The sequence below is a fragment of the Henningerozyma blattae genome, chromosome 6, assembly GCF_000315915.1.
Source record: "Henningerozyma blattae CBS 6284 chromosome 6, complete genome".
Classification (NCBI taxonomy): domain Eukaryota; kingdom Fungi; phylum Ascomycota; class Saccharomycetes; order Saccharomycetales; family Saccharomycetaceae; genus Henningerozyma; species Henningerozyma blattae.
In genome coordinates this window covers 595,452-613,809 of record NC_020190.1, presented here as the reverse complement: position 1 = coordinate 613,809, position 18,358 = coordinate 595,452, and the positions used below count along the sequence as shown (strand labels likewise).

At 30.8% G+C, this 18,358-nt stretch overlaps 8 protein-coding genes across 8 annotated transcripts; 5 read left to right on the top strand and 3 right to left on the bottom strand.

Annotated features, from left to right (window-relative positions):
* Positions 1-510: 510 nt before the first annotated feature.
* On the bottom strand, positions 511-2,532 carry MET13 (methylenetetrahydrofolate reductase (NAD(P)H) MET13; the record flags this gene model as incomplete). Its single annotated transcript, XM_004181263.1, has 1 exon — positions 511-2,532. The coding sequence occupies one exon, from the start codon at positions 2,530-2,532 to the stop codon at positions 511-513; it is 2,022 nt and encodes a 673-aa protein (XP_004181311.1).
* Positions 2,533-3,890: 1,358 nt separating this feature from the next.
* On the top strand, positions 3,891-5,678 carry TBLA0F02510 (Acatn family MFS transporter; the record flags this gene model as incomplete). Its single annotated transcript, XM_004181262.1, has 1 exon — positions 3,891-5,678. The coding sequence occupies one exon, from the start codon at positions 3,891-3,893 to the stop codon at positions 5,676-5,678; it is 1,788 nt and encodes a 595-aa protein (XP_004181310.1).
* A 214-nt stretch (positions 5,679-5,892) lies between these two features.
* SCS3 (Scs3p) lies at positions 5,893-6,876 on the bottom strand (the record flags this gene model as incomplete). The annotated part of the gene is made up of 1 exon (XM_004181261.1): positions 5,893-6,876. The coding sequence occupies one exon, from the start codon at positions 6,874-6,876 to the stop codon at positions 5,893-5,895; it is 984 nt and encodes a 327-aa protein (XP_004181309.1).
* A 349-nt stretch (positions 6,877-7,225) lies between these two features.
* On the top strand, positions 7,226-7,645 carry SOH1 (mediator complex subunit SOH1; the record flags this gene model as incomplete). The annotated part of the gene is made up of 1 exon (XM_004181260.1): positions 7,226-7,645. One exon carries the CDS (start codon positions 7,226-7,228, stop codon positions 7,643-7,645), a length of 420 nt encoding a protein of 139 aa, XP_004181308.1.
* Positions 7,646-8,297: 652 nt separating this feature from the next.
* TBLA0F02480 (uncharacterized protein) lies at positions 8,298-11,846 on the top strand (the record flags this gene model as incomplete). The annotated part of the gene is made up of 1 exon (XM_004181259.1): positions 8,298-11,846. The coding sequence occupies one exon, from the start codon at positions 8,298-8,300 to the stop codon at positions 11,844-11,846; it is 3,549 nt and encodes a 1,182-aa protein (XP_004181307.1).
* Positions 11,847-12,139: 293 nt separating this feature from the next.
* DUO1 (Duo1p) lies at positions 12,140-12,838 on the bottom strand (the record flags this gene model as incomplete). Its single annotated transcript, XM_004181258.1, has 1 exon — positions 12,140-12,838. One exon carries the CDS (start codon positions 12,836-12,838, stop codon positions 12,140-12,142), a length of 699 nt encoding a protein of 232 aa, XP_004181306.1.
* A 584-nt stretch (positions 12,839-13,422) lies between these two features.
* Positions 13,423-15,471, top strand: TBLA0F02460 (uncharacterized protein; the record flags this gene model as incomplete). Its single annotated transcript, XM_004181257.1, has 1 exon — positions 13,423-15,471. The coding sequence occupies one exon, from the start codon at positions 13,423-13,425 to the stop codon at positions 15,469-15,471; it is 2,049 nt and encodes a 682-aa protein (XP_004181305.1).
* Positions 15,472-16,258: 787 nt separating this feature from the next.
* Positions 16,259-17,749, top strand: PKP2 (protein kinase PKP2; the record flags this gene model as incomplete). Its single annotated transcript, XM_004181256.1, has 1 exon — positions 16,259-17,749. One exon carries the CDS (start codon positions 16,259-16,261, stop codon positions 17,747-17,749), a length of 1,491 nt encoding a protein of 496 aa, XP_004181304.1.
* Positions 17,750-18,358: the final 609 nt, after the last annotated feature.

Below are 18,358 nucleotides of genomic sequence, written 5' to 3'. Positions count from 1 at the left end.
TTTTATTATAGATATCGTGTCTTTTACAGTAACCAGTTGTCCTTTTGATATTTCGTCTCCATGGTATCCATGTAGACGAGTCATCTCTTCACGCCACACTGTCGGAGTTTAAAGGCACGCCATTTCTCTAAGATTCCAACGGAAAATTTGTTTCCTGTACAGCAAGAATCTCCGACGGAGCTTTCCATAAAAGCCTTCGGAGAAAATGCAAGGGTGTACCACTAAGATTAAAATTTTGGAAATGCTGGCATTCCATTATATTGATGATGAGTGTCACAAATTGATATGTAGGAGTCTAAAACAAATCATATATGCAGGTTAGAGACCAACGCCAGACTATTAAGCCAACGCTAGCTTGCTAGATAGACACTATAAAGGTAATGTATATATAGAGAGGTATATAGGTAGGTATATATTGACGAGATATAGTGAAGTGCTGAGCAATGCAGTGTAATGGCAGTGTCGTGGTACAGTGGCACAATTTTGCAGCGTAGTTAAATAATGCAGCGTCTATAAGGATATCAGCAATTTGAAGATCTTATCCTCTGGATCAACGAAGTCGTTGTCGACAATATTGATCAAGACGTAATCGTCAATTAAATGTTGTAACAATGAAACACTTTCGAGAGCTTCTGCTTGGTACAATTTCAATTTCCATTCTTCCAAGATCTTGTAAAATTCTTCTTTCCACGCCAAGAAGGAATACTTTTCCACAATGGTAGGTTGTAGAATTTCTCTTCCCGGGAATACCCCCCAGGTGACACAATTTGATTTTGTAGTCACATTAGTGGAAGATTGAATATCTGGTTGATTAGTAGCTAATTTACCAAAATTATCTACTGAAAAATATGTGAGAATACAATGTGGGTTTCTCTGTTTACAATTCAATTCTTCACTTAATTTAGCAATTTTGTTTCTTGGTAATAAAAATTCCAGATATTGTTTTTGGTAGATATAACCATCTGTGGGACCCCAACCAAAGATTTTATTGTTAGATTTGATACCATTCACTTTAGGTTGACTGTTGATAGTAATAATATTTTTATTATTCAATTCAGTCAAATGTCCCAGGATCCCTTCAATTTCCTTATTAACAGGAATGTCTGACCATGGTAGACAACTGAGTTTACCAGTTAAATAATTATTGACTAATTTCCCAATATCATCTATACTAACAGGCTTGGACCATAACTCGATGGATTTCTTATTAGATTGTCTAATTAGTTTAGATCCACAAAGATCCAAATCCCCAAATGCAGGTGAGGATGAATCACCAAATCTACCATTGGGGAATTCATCATTTTGCCAATTAGATGTACGAGCAATGTATGAATATAATCTTGATTTCCAGAAAATAGGACGTACTTGTTCGTTTTTTCTCTTGGGGTTTAATGATTTTCTCCATGGATAGATATTTAATTCATTGCCATTGGATACCACATCATTAGCAATAGCTTTATTATCGATATAAGTATCTTCCTCCGTGGGTAATAAATTCAATTTACTTAATAACATGATACTAGGAGATTCCAAATTCATTGTATAAAGATGTAAATGATTTACTACTCCAGCTTTCAAAATCCTTTGACAGAGGCCAGCAATTAAATCAACACCGACTTTACGAACCAACTGATCATTTTCCTTGATTGGCTCTAATACATCTAGAAATTCTTGTGGGATCTTGATTTGACACCAATCTGATCTTCTTAAAAAGGCACTATATGTGGTGATGGGCATAATACCGGGGAAAATTGGGATATGAATACCGATGTCATACACTTTATGACACCAATCGATAAAATTATCTGCATCATAAAACATTTGAGTAATTATAAAATTTGCCCCGGCATCGACTTTTTCCTTCAAATGTAATAATAATTCTTCTTCTGGATCTTCTCCACTATCATCTTCTACCATTTCTTCATCCAGCATCTCTGCATCACTACTATTATTATTGATATTACCAGTTCGATGATTTGATTGTTTTTTCTTCTTGGCCATATTCTCTGGATGACCTTCAGGATAACCGGCAACACCTATATCAAAATAATCTCCATATCTCACACGAATGTATTTCACAAGATCCTTGGCATATTTAAAACATTGTTTTACCTCTGTATCATCATCGATATTTGCATTACTACCTTCTTTTTTGGTACATTCTGTGGATGGAGGATCACCCCTTAATGCTAATATATTCTGGCAACCAGACTCATAAGCATATTTTAATGCATTATCAATCAAGGATACATCCATATTGGTGCATGTTAGATGCATACATGTTTCTAAGCCTAATACAGATTGAGTATTCGATACTAACTCATTAGTCGATATGTTGGTTATACTACCTGATGCATTCCAAGTAATATCAATAAATTGTGGTAGGGAGTTTTGATACATCTTATCAATACGATCATAAAGGTTTTGAACACCTTGATCTGTCTTAGGAACAAAATATTCAAATGAAAAAGTAGGATGCGATGATCCATTCAAATTATTATGATTTTTTTGCAATTTCTCTGTAATCTTCATCTTATCTTATTTTATTATTATGATGGGTGATGCTTAATATGTATTTATTTTGCAAATCTTTTGTAGATTATAACGGATAACGTATTTTTTTTCCTAACAGTTAAATTTATACATATAAAGATAAATAATTCAACAAATAATCAGGGACACCCTTTAACCTTCTTCCGCCCTGAGAAAATGCCTATTATTTAATACTCCGAAATTTGAAGAGTTTTAGTTTTAGCCTTTCCAGAAAAATAAGGATACGGTTAAAACTGTATAAAAAAATCGAATTATTGATAAAATAATTGAATTAGTTATACATTCATGCAATCATTGAATAATTATAATAGTAATCAATTCATTGTATATCAATTTTTTTTCCATACTTGCTTTTATACAAATGATGGCTACTAGGTAATTTGCCTGTGTTTTTAATCGTTATGCCCAGATTAGGTAACTCCTAATTGCACGTGCAATGAGCCTTTCCTTAATGGTCTTGTGAAATCGCAGATTACTTTCCACTTGAACATGACAATACAAATATTTATTACTATATCACTAAGGGTAATAGAAGCATTGTCTATGACTATTTTATGTATCTTTTTGACTCACCAAGATTTATTTCGTGATATTCGAGTTGTTTTGTTATTCCGTTCAGGGTCCACTTCGAGGTTCTTAAGTCCACAGTTGGCTTCTTCGCATAGTAAATGTTTTGATGGCTAACAAAGAAAGTTAATTGGGTAAAAACAAACTGTGCAAATTATATTTTCACACGCATTAATTGAAATGTAATAGAATAATTATGACTGAGGGTATTCATGCTTATTATATCATTTGATTCATGTTTATCAGTTGGAGAAATTTTAGATTTTATCATTTTAATCTTGGCACTTTGCCATAATTCAGTCTCCTACTAATTATTAAGTTTAATCTGATGATCTTAAAAGCTCTCGAAACGTAAATAGTTCTATCTTAAAAATGATTGACGCGCTTGATATTTAACGTGTTTGGCTTGATCTTTAAAATTTCAAGTCCCGATCATTGAACTCGGATTTTTTTACACATAGCTAGCAATTAATAAACATCAGAGAACATATAGACTGAAAAATGAAAATTAAATAACAAACGTTTCAACGTTTATAGGAACATGTATCTTGCCTCTTTTTGCTTAGATAATTACATTATTCGAGATTTGCCAAGTTATTGGTTTTTTTTTCCAAAAAGAAATTTTATTCGTTTAAATAATTAAAAAGAGAAAACTAAGACTTGTGAAGACTTCTCAGAAGTAGCATAACCTCTTTTGCTACGTTTTTTTTCACCCAATACTAGAGGGAAGGATCTCGTTGTGTAGTAGATAATAATATCATTTTATTACAATGCCATCATCCTCAACAAAGCCAAAACCGAGCCAGAACGCGTTAGCTAAAGAAGATTACCCAAGATTTTTTCTTCTGGTTCTTTTATATTTCTTGCAAGGTATTCCTGTGGGGCTAACTTTTGGTACTATACCGTTTTTATTAAAATCTATAGCAAAGGAAACTTCTTTTGCTTCCTTAGGCTTCTTTTCAATTGCAACATACCCTTATTCGTTAAAGATTTTCTGGTCTCCCATTGTTGATTCCCTCTATTTTAAGAAACTAGGTAGAAGGAGATCTTGGATAATACCAATTCAATTCATCTCTGGTCTATTATTAATCATCTTTAGTTATGCTATCAAACATGATTATATATTCCCCGGAATTGATTCGCAATTTAATTTTAATAATAATTCTGATTCAGATAAAACATTGGAAGATTATGTATCAAATATCAATATTAATACTTTAACATTTTACTTTGGTGTTTTAATTTTCTTATGTGCCACTCAAGATATAGCTGTAGATGGTTGGGCTTTAACAATTTTATCTCAAAAATCTATTTCCTATGCATCTACTGCTCAAACAGTAGGTTTAAATACTGGCTATTTCTTATCATTCACAGTTTTCATTGCAATGAATTCAAAAGATTTTGCAAATAAATATTTAAGATCCACTCCTTTGGAACATGGATTGATTAGTTTAAATGGATATATGAAATTTGCTGGGATTTTATATATTCTTACCACGCTTTATGTAATGTTTTTCACAACTGAAAATGTGAAATCATTACATAATGAGAATAAATCACATCTACCAACTATACTTAATGAAAGACCTCCTGAATTTATTACAATTGAGAAAGAACCTGAATTTTATTCCACTGACTCTTTAACTTCAAATTCAAATTCAAATTCAAATTCAAATTTTAAAAAGGCCCTTTCAAATAATGATAATTTATCAAATATTAAATTAGTTTATAAAAATTTTTGGAAAATATTAAATTTAAAAAATATTCAAATTTTATCAATTATTCATCTTTTCTCTAAATTTGCATTCCAGTGTAATGAAAGTTCAACAAATTTGAAATTATTAGAATTGGGGTTTAAAAGAGAAGATCTGGCTGTTACTGTCTTAATTGATTTCCCATTTGAAATTATTTTTGGATATTATGTTGCCAAATGGAGTTCAGATGTTAATCATGATTTAAGAATTAAAGATAACGATTTAAGTTCGAATAGTAATTCTACTACAAATACCAACAGTAGATATTACAGATCATCTTTAATGGAAAGAATAAATTTGTTTTTAGTTGGCGAATATGGTGTACTTACCCCTTGGCTATATGGATTTTTAGGTAGATTGGTGGCAGCAATAATGGGTAATTTTGTACTATATTTTTTCCCAGAAGATGGAATTATTACCAAAAAGTATTTTCTTCTAGTAATCCTTCAACATTTGTTGGGCTCTTTTATGTCAACAGTGCAGTTTGTTAGTATCAGTGCCTTCCATTCGAGAATTGCTGATCCAAAATTCGGTGGTACGTATATGACTTTATTAAATACCCTAAGTAATCTAGGTGGTACATGGCCAAGAATTATTATTATGTGGATGATTAGTTATTTTTCAATCTATGATATGGTTCTTGAAAAAGATAATGTAGCTACTTTAGGCACAACAATTATTAGAGACGGTTATTATATTACAAACATTATTTGTATTGTTATTGGTATTATTCTATACTTTGGTTACTTTAAATATATTATGGGTAAATTACAAAAATTAAGAATTAATATGTGGAGAAGCTAAATTGACACAACTCAAGGCATGCTTTCAAAAACAATTTCTCCAGCCATACTTTGTACAATGACAATATTTCATAGACTGATATATATATACATAAGTGAGTATAAATATATATATATGTATCTTATTTTAAAGATTAACTGCATAAAAAATGTGACTAAAATTAAATAAAAGAACAATTTAAATCAGAAATATTCATTATATCATAAAAGTCTCTCTACATTAATAAATAGATATACAACCCTGCTGGGATATAAGCTGCCATGAAGCCAGTTATTTGCTCAGCAAATGTATGGAAATTAAATATTGTTACCATAAAAGAATAACTAGACATTAAGCCAAACATAGCAGCAATCAGTCTTACAAATAGATAATTATCCTTGGAAATAGAAATTGTTAAAAATGTCATTATCATTAATGTTAATAAAAACATATGACCAGATGGGTCATGACCACCAGACCAAGCACCGCCAATTTTTCTACATTTTTGGGAAGAATTTTCCACAGTAGGGTCAATTGAAAGGATAAAATCTCTTAATTCTTTATTTTGTTCAATAGAGGTTCTTGAACTATCATTGATAGGCGAATCACAATTTTTATCATGAATATTACAGTTTAAATAATTCACTGCATCCTTAATATTACTATAACCTGTTTCATTCTCCTTCGTATCTAAATACCTCAACAATTTTCTAATTGACATGGTTCTTCTCTTTTCAGATTCATGATCTAAGAAATGTTGATTTAATTTCAAAAAACCAGATATTAATTTAATACTTTTGGTGCTATTATTTGAATGAACATCGATCTCGTTACTTAAATTATTAGTGTCGAACACATTAAAATTGCAAGAACCACCCGTTGTTGTAAATATTAAATCCATTAAAGGTGGTGAATTAAGTGAAATAAATGAAAAATGTTGAGTGAAAAGATACCACCAAAGGGTGAAGACTAAATACATATTCAAATGTTTTAATATACGACGTTGAATTCTTCTTTTTGAGTTAATAAAACAAATTGATAAAATTGAGACAAATGAAGTCCAAAACCAACCTTGTTTAATAAAATACACATTGAGAAAGGAATCTTTACTTATCTGGGTATTCGGTGTTGCTTGAGATATAAGATAATGAGTGTATGATGATAGAAGTAATAACAATGGTGTCAAGAACACAATGTATTTCAAACGGAACAGAGCCATAGTTAAAAGTAATTAGATTTATTTTTTGATGAAATTTGCAAAACTATTCTTGCTTCTTGAAATTTACCTTAATCTATAAATCTTTCAGAATTCCTTAGAACCTTAGTGGTCTAAAAGTACTTTTTTTAAATAGACTGAACGGAGCATTTAGGAATTTCACATGTGGTTCAGTTTTGAAAATTAATCCGCCCACCTAAAAATTGATTTTCAACAAATAAGTCAAAAAACACAACATTTCGTATTAAGAGAATAAACGATTAAGTTAATTCAACAATATCTTAGCGTGTCTACTTGTTGTAGTTGAACGTTATTAAAGTGTCACTTCATAACCAAGTATTTTTTTTTAGAAATGTCGCAAGAACAAGTGGCATCTGCAAATACAGCTGAAAATCAAACTTTAGAAGGATCTCCTCCACTAGAGAAGCTGCCAACCCGTTTTGAAATAGAATTAGAATTTATTCAATCGTTAGCAAATATCCCATATCTCACATATACTCTCACACAACCTAGTTCGCCTGGAGGCCCTCCACGCTGGCGTGATCCAGCATTCATTGAATATTTAAAATACCTTCAATACTGGATGCATCCTCCCTACTGTCAATGTGTCGTTTATCCAAACTCATTAGCTGTGCTACAATTGTTATTAGAATTGATGGAAAGAGGAACTTCAATGGATCCAAGCGCTCCAGACTCTATCCCACGACTACTACATTCAAGAGGCCATATCCTATCTGAACAGATGACCGAAAGATGGGCAAAGACGGATTGACTTACTTATCACAAGCTAGTAAAGCATCATATGTATCAAAGGATATAAAACTCATAGGAACATGTAATACAATTTGTTTTTGGTGTACTCTCCTTGCAAAACACCAAAGGAACTCCTATCCCAAACGTATTTTCTATGAACAACGCGTTTAGTCTTTGCCGTTTTCTATAATCCATAATTATCAAATCATATATAATATCATCCTTATAAACTATAACCCAATTTCGATGCATACTTTCCCACTTTACAACATCCATATATTGCAGGCGGTATTTTATAACCGTCATTCAACTAATCTTCTCCTACTTGTTCTGTACAGTCAAACTGAACCAGCCTGCGCTGACTCAGTGCCGGAAAAACTCGCAAAAACAATGTCATCGAAAATATTCAACGCGTTGATGAACTTTGGCCAAGAAAACTATTAGTATATGAAGTGAATAAACTTGGCAATAGTGGGCAACGAATTATTTAACAATTATACTTAGAATATATTACATACTAGTCATAATATAGAAATATCAGTTTTTTTTTAATGCATTTGAAAATATTTGGCATTAAAATTAGAGGTTATAGAAATTATAGAGATCAGAAAAAGACAAATATTTACCTAAATTGAAAAAATACCTAATCTTAAAATAAATTGTTCCTGAAAATGACACAAAATACAAATTTAAAAGGTCTACGAAATAATATTTCTTTAATGGGAGCAAAAAATAAACTTCTGGTTGCTAATAGAGGTGAGATTCCAATCAGAATTTTCAGATCTGCTCATGAATTGTCAATGCAAACTGTAGCCATTTATTCTTATCAAGATAAATTGTCAATGCATAGATTAAAGGCTGATGAAGCATATTTGATTGGGGAACATGATCCAATTGATAAATATACTCCAGTAGGTGCATATTTGGCTAGTGACGAAATTATTAAAATTGCCAAGCTACACAATGTAAATTTTATTCATCCAGGGTATGGGTTTTTGTCAGAAAATTCAGAATTTGCAAGAAAAGTAATTGAAGCAGGTATCACTTGGATTGGTCCTCCTCCACATGTTATAGAAGCTGTTGGTGATAAAGTTGCTGCCAGAGATCTAGCCAAGAAATGTAATGTCCCAACAGTTCCAGGTACTGAAGGCCCAATTGTAAATGTTGAGCAAGCCAAAGAATTTGTTGCAAAATACGGTTACCCAGTCATAATTAAGGCAGCTTATGGTGGTGGTGGTAAAGGTATGCGGGTGGTCCGTGATGGAGAAGATATTGCAGATGCATTCCAACGTGCTACTTCAGAAGCTTTTACTGCTTTTGGGAATGGCACTTGTTTTATTGAAAGATTTTTGGTAAATCCCAAACATATAGAAGTTCAATTATTGGCTGATATGCACGGGAATGTGGTTCATTTATTTGAAAGAGATTGTTCAGTGCAAAGAAGACATCAAAAATTGGTTGAAGTGGCGCCAGCAAAAACATTAGACGTTAACGTAAGAAATTCCATCTTAACCGATGCAATCAAATTAGCTAAATCTTGTGAGTATCAGAATGCAGGTACTGCGGAATTTTTAGTTGATGAGCAAGGTAGACACTATTTCATTGAAATAAATCCAAGAATTCAAGTAGAGCATACTATCACTGAAGAAATTACGGGTATTGATATTGTTGCAGCTCAAATCCAAATTGCAGCAGGTGCATCATTAGCAGATTTAGGCCTTTTACAAAATAGAATTACTACAAGAGGGTTTTCTATTCAATGCCGTATCACCACTGAAGATCCAACTAAAGATTTTCTACCAGATACAGGTAGATTGGAAGTGTATCGTTCAGCTGGTGGTAATGGTGTCAGACTTGATGGTGGTAACGCATTTGCAGGTGCTATTATTTCTCCTTATTATGATTCAATGCTAGTTAAATGCACATGCTCCGGCTCCACTTATGAAATAGTTCGTAGAAAAATGTTGCGTGCTTTGATTGAATTTAGAATCAGAGGTGTTAAGACCAATATTCCTTTCTTATTAACATTATTAACTCATCCAGTTTTCATAAGCGGTGATTATTGGACAACATTTATAGATGATACTCCACAATTGTTCCAAATGGTTTCTTCACAAAATAGGGCTCAAAAATTGTTACAATTTTTAGCAGATTTGGCTGTAAATGGACCATCAACAAAAGGCCAAATGGGTTTACCAAAGTTAAAATCACATCCTACTATTCCAAAATTACATGATCGAAATAACGGTAACGCTGCTATTAATGTTAAACAAACCGAACCACCTGCAGGTTGGAGACAAGTATTATTAAAATATGGTCCAAAAGAATTTGCAAAAAGAGTTCGTAATTTCAATGGTACTTTGATTATGGATACAACTTGGCGAGATGCTCATCAATCTTTATTAGCAACAAGAGTGAGAACATATGACTTGGAAGCTATTGCTCCAACTACAGCACATGCCCTTTCAGGCGCCTTTGCTTTAGAATGTTGGGGTGGGGCCACTTTTGATGTTGCAATGAGATTTTTACATGAAGATCCATGGGATCGTCTAAGAAAATTAAGAAAATTAGTTCCTAATATCCCATTCCAAATGCTACTACGTGGCGCAAATGGTGTTGCTTATTCTTCTTTACCAGATAATGTTATTGAACATTTTGTTAAGCAAGCTAAAGACAACGGTATTGATATATTCAGAGTTTTTGATTCATTGAATGATTTAGAACAATTGGAGGTTGGTATTAAGGCAGTTAAGAAAGCAGGAGGTGTAGTAGAAGCAACCATTTGCTATTCTGGTGACATGCTACAGCCAGGTAAAAAATATAATATAGATTATTATTTGGAAATCTCTGAAAAAGTTGTAAAGATGGGTACTCATTTCTTAGGTATAAAAGATATGGCAGGGACATTGAAGCCAGCAGCTGCAAAACTTTTGATTGGTTCTTTGAGAGCTAAATATCCTCATTTGCCAATTCATGTTCATTCACATGACTCTGCAGGTACTGCAGTTACATCTATGACTGCTTGTGCCCTTCATGGTGCAGACATTGTTGATGTGGCTACAAATTCCATGTCTGGTTTAACATCTCAAGGTTCTTTAAATGCATTCTTAGCCTCCTTAGATGGTGAAATTGAAACAAATATAAATGCACACTATGCAACTGAGTTAGATGCTTATTGGGCAGAAGTTCGACTTTTATATTCATGTTTTGAAGCTGATTTGAAAGGTCCAGACCCAGAAGTTTATGAACATGAGATTCCAGGTGGACAGTTAACTAATTTATTGTTCCAAGCTCAACAATTAGGTTTGGGTGAAAGATGGGTTGAAACAAAACGTGCTTATAAAGAAGCTAACTACTTGTTAGGTGATATTGTCAAGGTTACTCCAACTTCAAAAGTTGTTGGTGATTTAGCTCAGTTTATGGTAACAAATAGATTATCTGCAGATGATGTTAGAAGATTAGCAAATTCATTAGATCTGCCTGATTCTGTCATGGATTTCTTCCAAGGCAAGATTGGTAAACCATATGGTGGTTTTCCAGAACCTTTGAGAACAGAAGTTTTAAGAAACAAAAGAAGAAAACTAAATTCCAGACCAGGTGCAGATACAGCTGCATATGATCTACTTAAAGTTAAAAGAGATCTACAAGGAAAATATGGTTCCGAGATAACTGATTGTGATGTTGCATCTTACAATATGTATCCAAAAGTTTATGAAGATTTTCAGAAAGTAAAGGAAAAGTATGGTGATCTATCAGTTATTCCAACTAAAAATTTCTTAGCTCCCCCTGTAATTGGTGAAGAAATTGAAGTTATTATTGAACAAGGTAAAACTTTGATTATCAAATATCAAGCATTGAGTGATATTAACAAAGAAACTGGCACTAGAGAAGCATATTTCGAATTAAATGGTGAATTAAGAAAAATTCCAGTAATTGATAGATCACAAAAAGCTGTCGCTATCTCCAAACCAAAATGCGATGACCGTAATCCAGCTCATATTGGAGCACCAATGTCTGGTGTAATAGTTGAAATTAAAGTTGATAAAGATTCAAAAATCAAGAAAGGTGATCCTGTTGCTGTTTTAAGTGCCATGAAAATGGAAATGATTATTTCTTCCCCATCAGATGGTAGTATACAAGATATTTTAGTTAACGACGGTGAAACAGTTGAAGTTTCTGATTTATTATTCATTTTAAAGCCTGAAGCTCCAAATTTATGAATTTAAAAAAAAAAAAGACCCAATGAATTTATTATTTTATTTATTCTTCTCCTCTTCTCACAATTTCTTTTCTATTTTTATTTTCGCCACCTATATTTCTAATATAATATACTTTTTCTTTTTGGTTCTTGTTATGAACTGTCCTTCAATGTATGTATAATAATATTCATGATAATCAAAAAAAAAAAAAAAAAAACAAGATAGCAAGTCAAATAATTATGTAACTTAAATAATAGATAGATAATACAATATATAATAATTAATTACTTAATGAATATTAACGGAAAAAGCTATCATCTGAACATCTTTCTAGAAGATCCATAAGGCGGCTTTTGGATTCTATTAGGCGCGTTAGGTATACCTGAGGAACGGTTTCTAGATCTGCTGGAAGAGTTGTTTTGATTAGCATTGAGATCACGGTTGGCTGATGAACGAGATATGCTCCGTGCATATGATGGAACATATCTTGAAGTTGATGTTGGTGCTGGTTTCCTTTGTTGATTCATTGAACTTTGTTTTTGCTTTTCTAGATCAATTTTTGTCTTTAGTTCTTCAATTTCCCTCTTCTCTTGTTCAATAGCTTCATCTAAAGTTGCAGATTGACTCGAATTAGAGGGTGTACGCTGTATTAGTTCTATATAATCCTTATTGTTCATTAATTTGTGTATTGATCCTGCATTATTTTGAATATCGATCCAAGTATCTAAGATAAAATTAGTGGAGCGGCAAACCTCATTGATTCGATTTAAATGACTTGGTATAGCATTTTTCAATGTTTTATCTACATTTTCCAGAGCGATTATTATACGATCAAGGTTTTTGGATTCCTCTATTAACGAAGCAGATGTCAGTTTTCCATATTCGGAGTCTGTTGAATTATTTGTTATTTTTGAGACAGTATTAGTAGAATATTTTCTTCTAGAGTGTACATCTTCAAAGTATTTAGGAATTAGTTCCTCATAATTTGGTTGTATATTTTTTTCTTGTGACATTAATATTTTTATTTATGAGCTTGTTTAACTACAATGTTATTAAGCTGTTTATGTTTGAAATAATCCAATATTTTTCAAACGCATGCTTAAAGAATTATTGCGCGTTTGAAATATTTTAGATGTTCAAGAGTAAATATAAACGATAGATATAATATTGAAAAATAATAGAGCTATTATTTTAAATGTTGGTATTTTGAACGTTACTAGTAACTTTTATTACTGTTTTACTATTTGTAGAAGATAAAGGTATGAACTCTTTTGAGTTTGATACCAAGAATGGATCTGTCATTCTTAAAAAAATAAAAGTATAAGAAGGTGTCAATTCTTTAATAACTAGTAATATCATAATATATATCTTGTTTATTGGCCTATTATTTTTTTTTTATATCCTAAGCATGGCTTTATTTTTGTTCCCATGTTTTAGGGAATAAATGCCTGAGATACCGCCTTATATTGTATCGAGAATTTGTTAGCGAATATTTAAAAAGAAAGCCTAACAGCAGTACAATTACATACAATTATTAGTAAAATAGTGCGTTTGAGTATATAGTAATAATAGTACTTTTTATTTCTAATTAAAAATAATGACTAGTGATACTGAATTAATTAGTAAACTAAAAACCCTTTTGGAGGATGGAACTGTAGATCCTGTTACTTTAACCACAATAATAGACGATTACTGTGAACAAATAAATAAAGAAAATAACATCAAACAAAAAACAAACTTTTTAACTTGTTTAGCTGAACTATTAGAGATTAACTATCTACAAATCAATGAAATTGGTTGGGATCTACCTAAGATTTTACTTAAATTTATTTGTAAGGAGAATATTGCTACTGATGTTACTCTAAATGATGACAATGAGAAAGAAGCCCAAGAAAATCAATTAGAAATTCATAAACCTTTAATTAATGTAATTAAAGACTTTTTCAAACTACTTCAGAAGTATGGTAGTGCCAAAGAATCTTTAATTGCTACATGTGAATTAATTATATCACTTAACAAAACTGAAGAATTCGACAAAATTGAAGAATCAAAAATAAACGAATTAAAATTAAAAGAAGAAGAAAAAAATGGTGAACCTGGTGAAATTAATGCATCAATTAAGATAAATGAAGATTCTGAGTTAAATGATTATGATAGACTAGATGTCATCTCTGAAGAAATTATTTTTATAAAGTTAGAACTTTTAACAGAACTATTGGAGCAATCATTAATGGGCATTAAAACAAATAACCCATCCAAATTTTTGGCAATTGGAGTTTCAGCTTATGTCAAATTCATCACTGCCAATAGTAATGAATTATCCAATATAAATAAATTATTGAATATTGTATATTCCTTCTGTTCAAAATTTGTATTGATAGATAATAAGTCTAAAAAGATAGAGGATTCTAATAATGAGGAATTACACAAAATTGTTGATGATGAGAATATCTTGGAAAAAAAACTTCTACTGACTTTGCTTTCATTTGCAGTGGAAAAGGCTTTTATCAGTGATACAATTGATATTCCAATAAACTTGATCAGATCTACGGAAAATTTAACTCCAAAGAAAATGGTGGATCATCTCTGTTTTGAAAATCCATTAATGCTGATTTTATTAAACATATTGAAATTAATGGAAAATTTAGGAGCAGATTTTAATGAATTATTTGAAAATTATTTGGCAGAAACTAGAGCAATTTATAGTACTTTACCCAATTCTGAAACTGAAGATGAATATGTTGATAATGATTCTGCTAATCAAGTTATTTATCAATTACCATACACTTTTTTACTTCAAAAGATGGATGAAAGTAAAACTTTAAATTTACATTCAAATGGTGTATTGATCTTATCAACTATTCTATTTCTATCAAAATGTTCAATACTGGATCAAATTGAAAAGTTAGATATCACTGCTGATGACTTGGTTTGTATGTATTTACGTAATACAACTCCTTCATTATTTTCTGCCCTTTTCCAAAATGAAGGTGCAGAATCATGTGTTTATGTGTGGTTAGCTTCAGGATTATATGTTTGGAATCAAGTTGAATTAACTCAACAATTTAAAGCAGGTAGAAATTCCATAATTCAAGTTTTCTTTCAATTGTTATTAATTAAAATAATCAACGAATCTGATGATACAAGTAGAATGAACTTATCGAATGTGTTCCTGGATTTTGCCTCTGTTGTACCCGAAGAAGTTGCATTTAATTTTATATTAGATACTTTATTGACTTGCCCCTTCCCAAAGGGAAAAATATTTTCCCTAAATGCCCTAAAAGAATTAATGTTGAAAGCAAGATCAATTAAGCATATAGAAAATGATTCCCAAAAGAACATGCCACCTCTACCACCAAGGCCGCATATACAAGTTACAGATGATCGCAAAGCTTCTATTCATAGTTTAGCAATAATTGCAATAGGTAATGCTTCAAAACCAAATAAAGATAAATTAGATTTAGTTCTTCTATTAGAATATATCAATTTCTTTATTTCATTACAGAAAAAATGGGATTCATTTCTGCTTGATACTATATATGAAGAATTAAAAGAAAGCTTCCCTGAAACTGCAGTAGAAACATTCCCTGAGGTTGGATTCATCAAAATATCTACAGAAATATTGGGTAATATAGTTAAGAACTAAAATTTCTACTCGTATACATAATTATTCTTTAAATGATTAATTTTATTTTTTTTCGTTTACTATTTAATAGCATGTATTATTTAATTGATTATCTTGTATCTTGACAAATTAAAAATTAATTCGGGGTCATTTACCTTACTAGCCTTAATAAGGGAACCCTTAAAAAGGGAAGAAATCAAACTTCCATTTGTCCATTACTACTGTGTGTCCTCAATTGGACATTCTCAAATCGATCATATATGGTTCTAACAAGTAAGATATCTTATTTACAGTATTAGCACAAGGGTTTTCCCGTTTATGTAATGAGTTGTAAAATGACCAGTTCATTTTTCGATATGAATTAGTCATTTTGAAAATATCCCACTCCAAAGCATAAATTACAAAAGAACAGATTTTCCTCCATTAAAATACTAATAAAGTAAAAAAATTTTAATGGAAATCTATTGGATAAAAGTGTTGTGTCATTATCTTTTTATGCAGATTGATTTGTCAATTTACTTTTCATTGTTTCCTTCACTTTTTTTTTTTTCCTAAAGCTAATCTTCCACTTCGGAGTTTCTCGACGTGACCGTCCTTTTTTTTGGTGTTACCCCAGATTCAGAAAAACAGCGGATAAATCTGGAAAAAAAGACTACTCATTATTATAAAAAAAATTATTGTTATAGTAAAGAGCTCATAATAAGTGAAGTTTTTTATATAAATTTAAAAAGATAATAATTAAGAAAAAAAAATTTCAATAAAAATAAATATATTAAAAATAAAAAGGCCAATTAAGCAATTGTTGGTCATGAAATTCAGTAATGGTGTTCTTAGGAATGCTCCATATCCACCATATCGATTAAACCCTCCAGATTTCACTAAATACTGTCCCGTACGACCTATTAACGAGGCATTGGCTCCATATGTTAATGAAACATTACAAGCGTATAATAGACGATCAAAATATGTTAATAAACATCATTATTACCATAACAGGACTGTTTTAGTAAAAGAATATCTAACAAAGGACCCTCATCCTGTATCATTAAATCAATTGTCTCAATATTATGATGATTCGTCAAGATTAACAAAACAAAAAATTATTAGTTCAGGAGTATTCGTTAAAGAAGAACTTTCTATACGATTGGCTCATCAATTGAACATGTTACAACAATTACCTTATAATGTGGTTAATAATTTCCATTTTAATCAAGTTTATGAATCATATTACAATATGTTTGAAAGAATAAGAAGAATGCCAGGCATATTGACAATAGAGGAGAATGCTATATTTACAAGAATGTTAATTAAAATATTACATGATTTTAATTCATTAAATTTACCCCATTTGATCATGGGAGCACTAGAATGTATGATCTTAGGGCTATACCCTTCGAACAAAATGGATGAATTAGTTTCATATTTATTAAGAGCACGTATCTCTAGAAGAATTATTGCAGAAGAACATATTTCTATAACAGAGAATTTTAGTAAAGGTAAGACTAAAAATGCAACGATCTTTGGAGATATCTTTCAAAAATGTTCTGCAGAATATTATCTGAAAAAGGCAGCTCTACAAGCACAAAGATTTATCGGTGACATGTACTTCCCTACAATTCCTATGCCCGAATTTAAGATTGAAGGTGATACTGATTTAAGTTTTTATTTTTTACCAAACCATATAACGTATCTCTTGGGTGAAATCTTGCGAAATACATATGAAGCTACAATAAAAGAATATATTCGAAGTGGATCATCTAAACCGTCGCCTATTACTGTCACGGTTATATCGAATAAAGATTTTATTATATTCCGTATATCTGATTTAGCAGGAGGTGTTCATTTGGATGAAAATCAATTATGGTCATTTGGTAAATCTAAAGAAAAGGCCAAAAAATCGTTAGATAATTTCCATAAACTTCCTGGTTTGCAAACGATTTCCATTTATGATCATTTATATGACAAAAAATCTATTTCTAGAAAAGAATATAAAAAAATCCAAACCAATTATTATTATTCTTCATTAACACCAATGGGATATGTCAACCCTTGGCATAAAGATCAAAATAGGTCTGATATAACCACTGAAGGTTTTAATATGAATAGACCATTACTTGGATTGTTTGAAAGATCATTTAGATATAAATTGGGGATTGGTTTGGCAATGTGTAAAGTGTATGCGGATTATTGGAATGGCGATGTTCAATTACATTCTATGGAAGGGTATGGTACAGATACTGTATTGAAATTAAGACATTTAACAAATTATTCCAATGTACCTCAATTAGATAAGTTGTGATGATTCAAAAAACAAAAAAATAAACTAAAATAAAATAAAAAAAAGAGTAAATTTACTGGACAAGTATAATGAACGTTAATATATTATTTAATTGTTGTGTTTGTTGTTTTTTGGTTTTGTTTTTTTTTTAATGACCATTTTTATGTGTAAAGGAATTTATATAGAAGGTAAGGCGATATAAGCTTTAGAAATTTATCACGTGATATTTGATTTTTTTTTTTTTTTACGGAATTTTTTTTGCTGCTGTTAATAAATTATGGTCAAGGTTACTTTGTAATAATAAATGATTCCACTCGGAAATACAATAAAAGAATAATTTAGTGGATATTATACCATGCAAGTAAGGTAATCTTGTGAACTTTTTTTTTTTTTTTGATTTGTAATATATAAATTAAACTAGTAATTCAAAGAAAAAAAAAATTAATTATTAAATAATAAATAAGTTTGTTTTTTAAAAAAAAAAAGTGACAGTGATATCATAATCAAAAACTTGTATACAAATTTTAAGAAGGCTCTAATTTTTTTTTTTTTTTCCATACAAATTTACAAATTAAAAACTTTACTACAATCAAGATATAGTGGGAATATCTAAATATATATATATATATA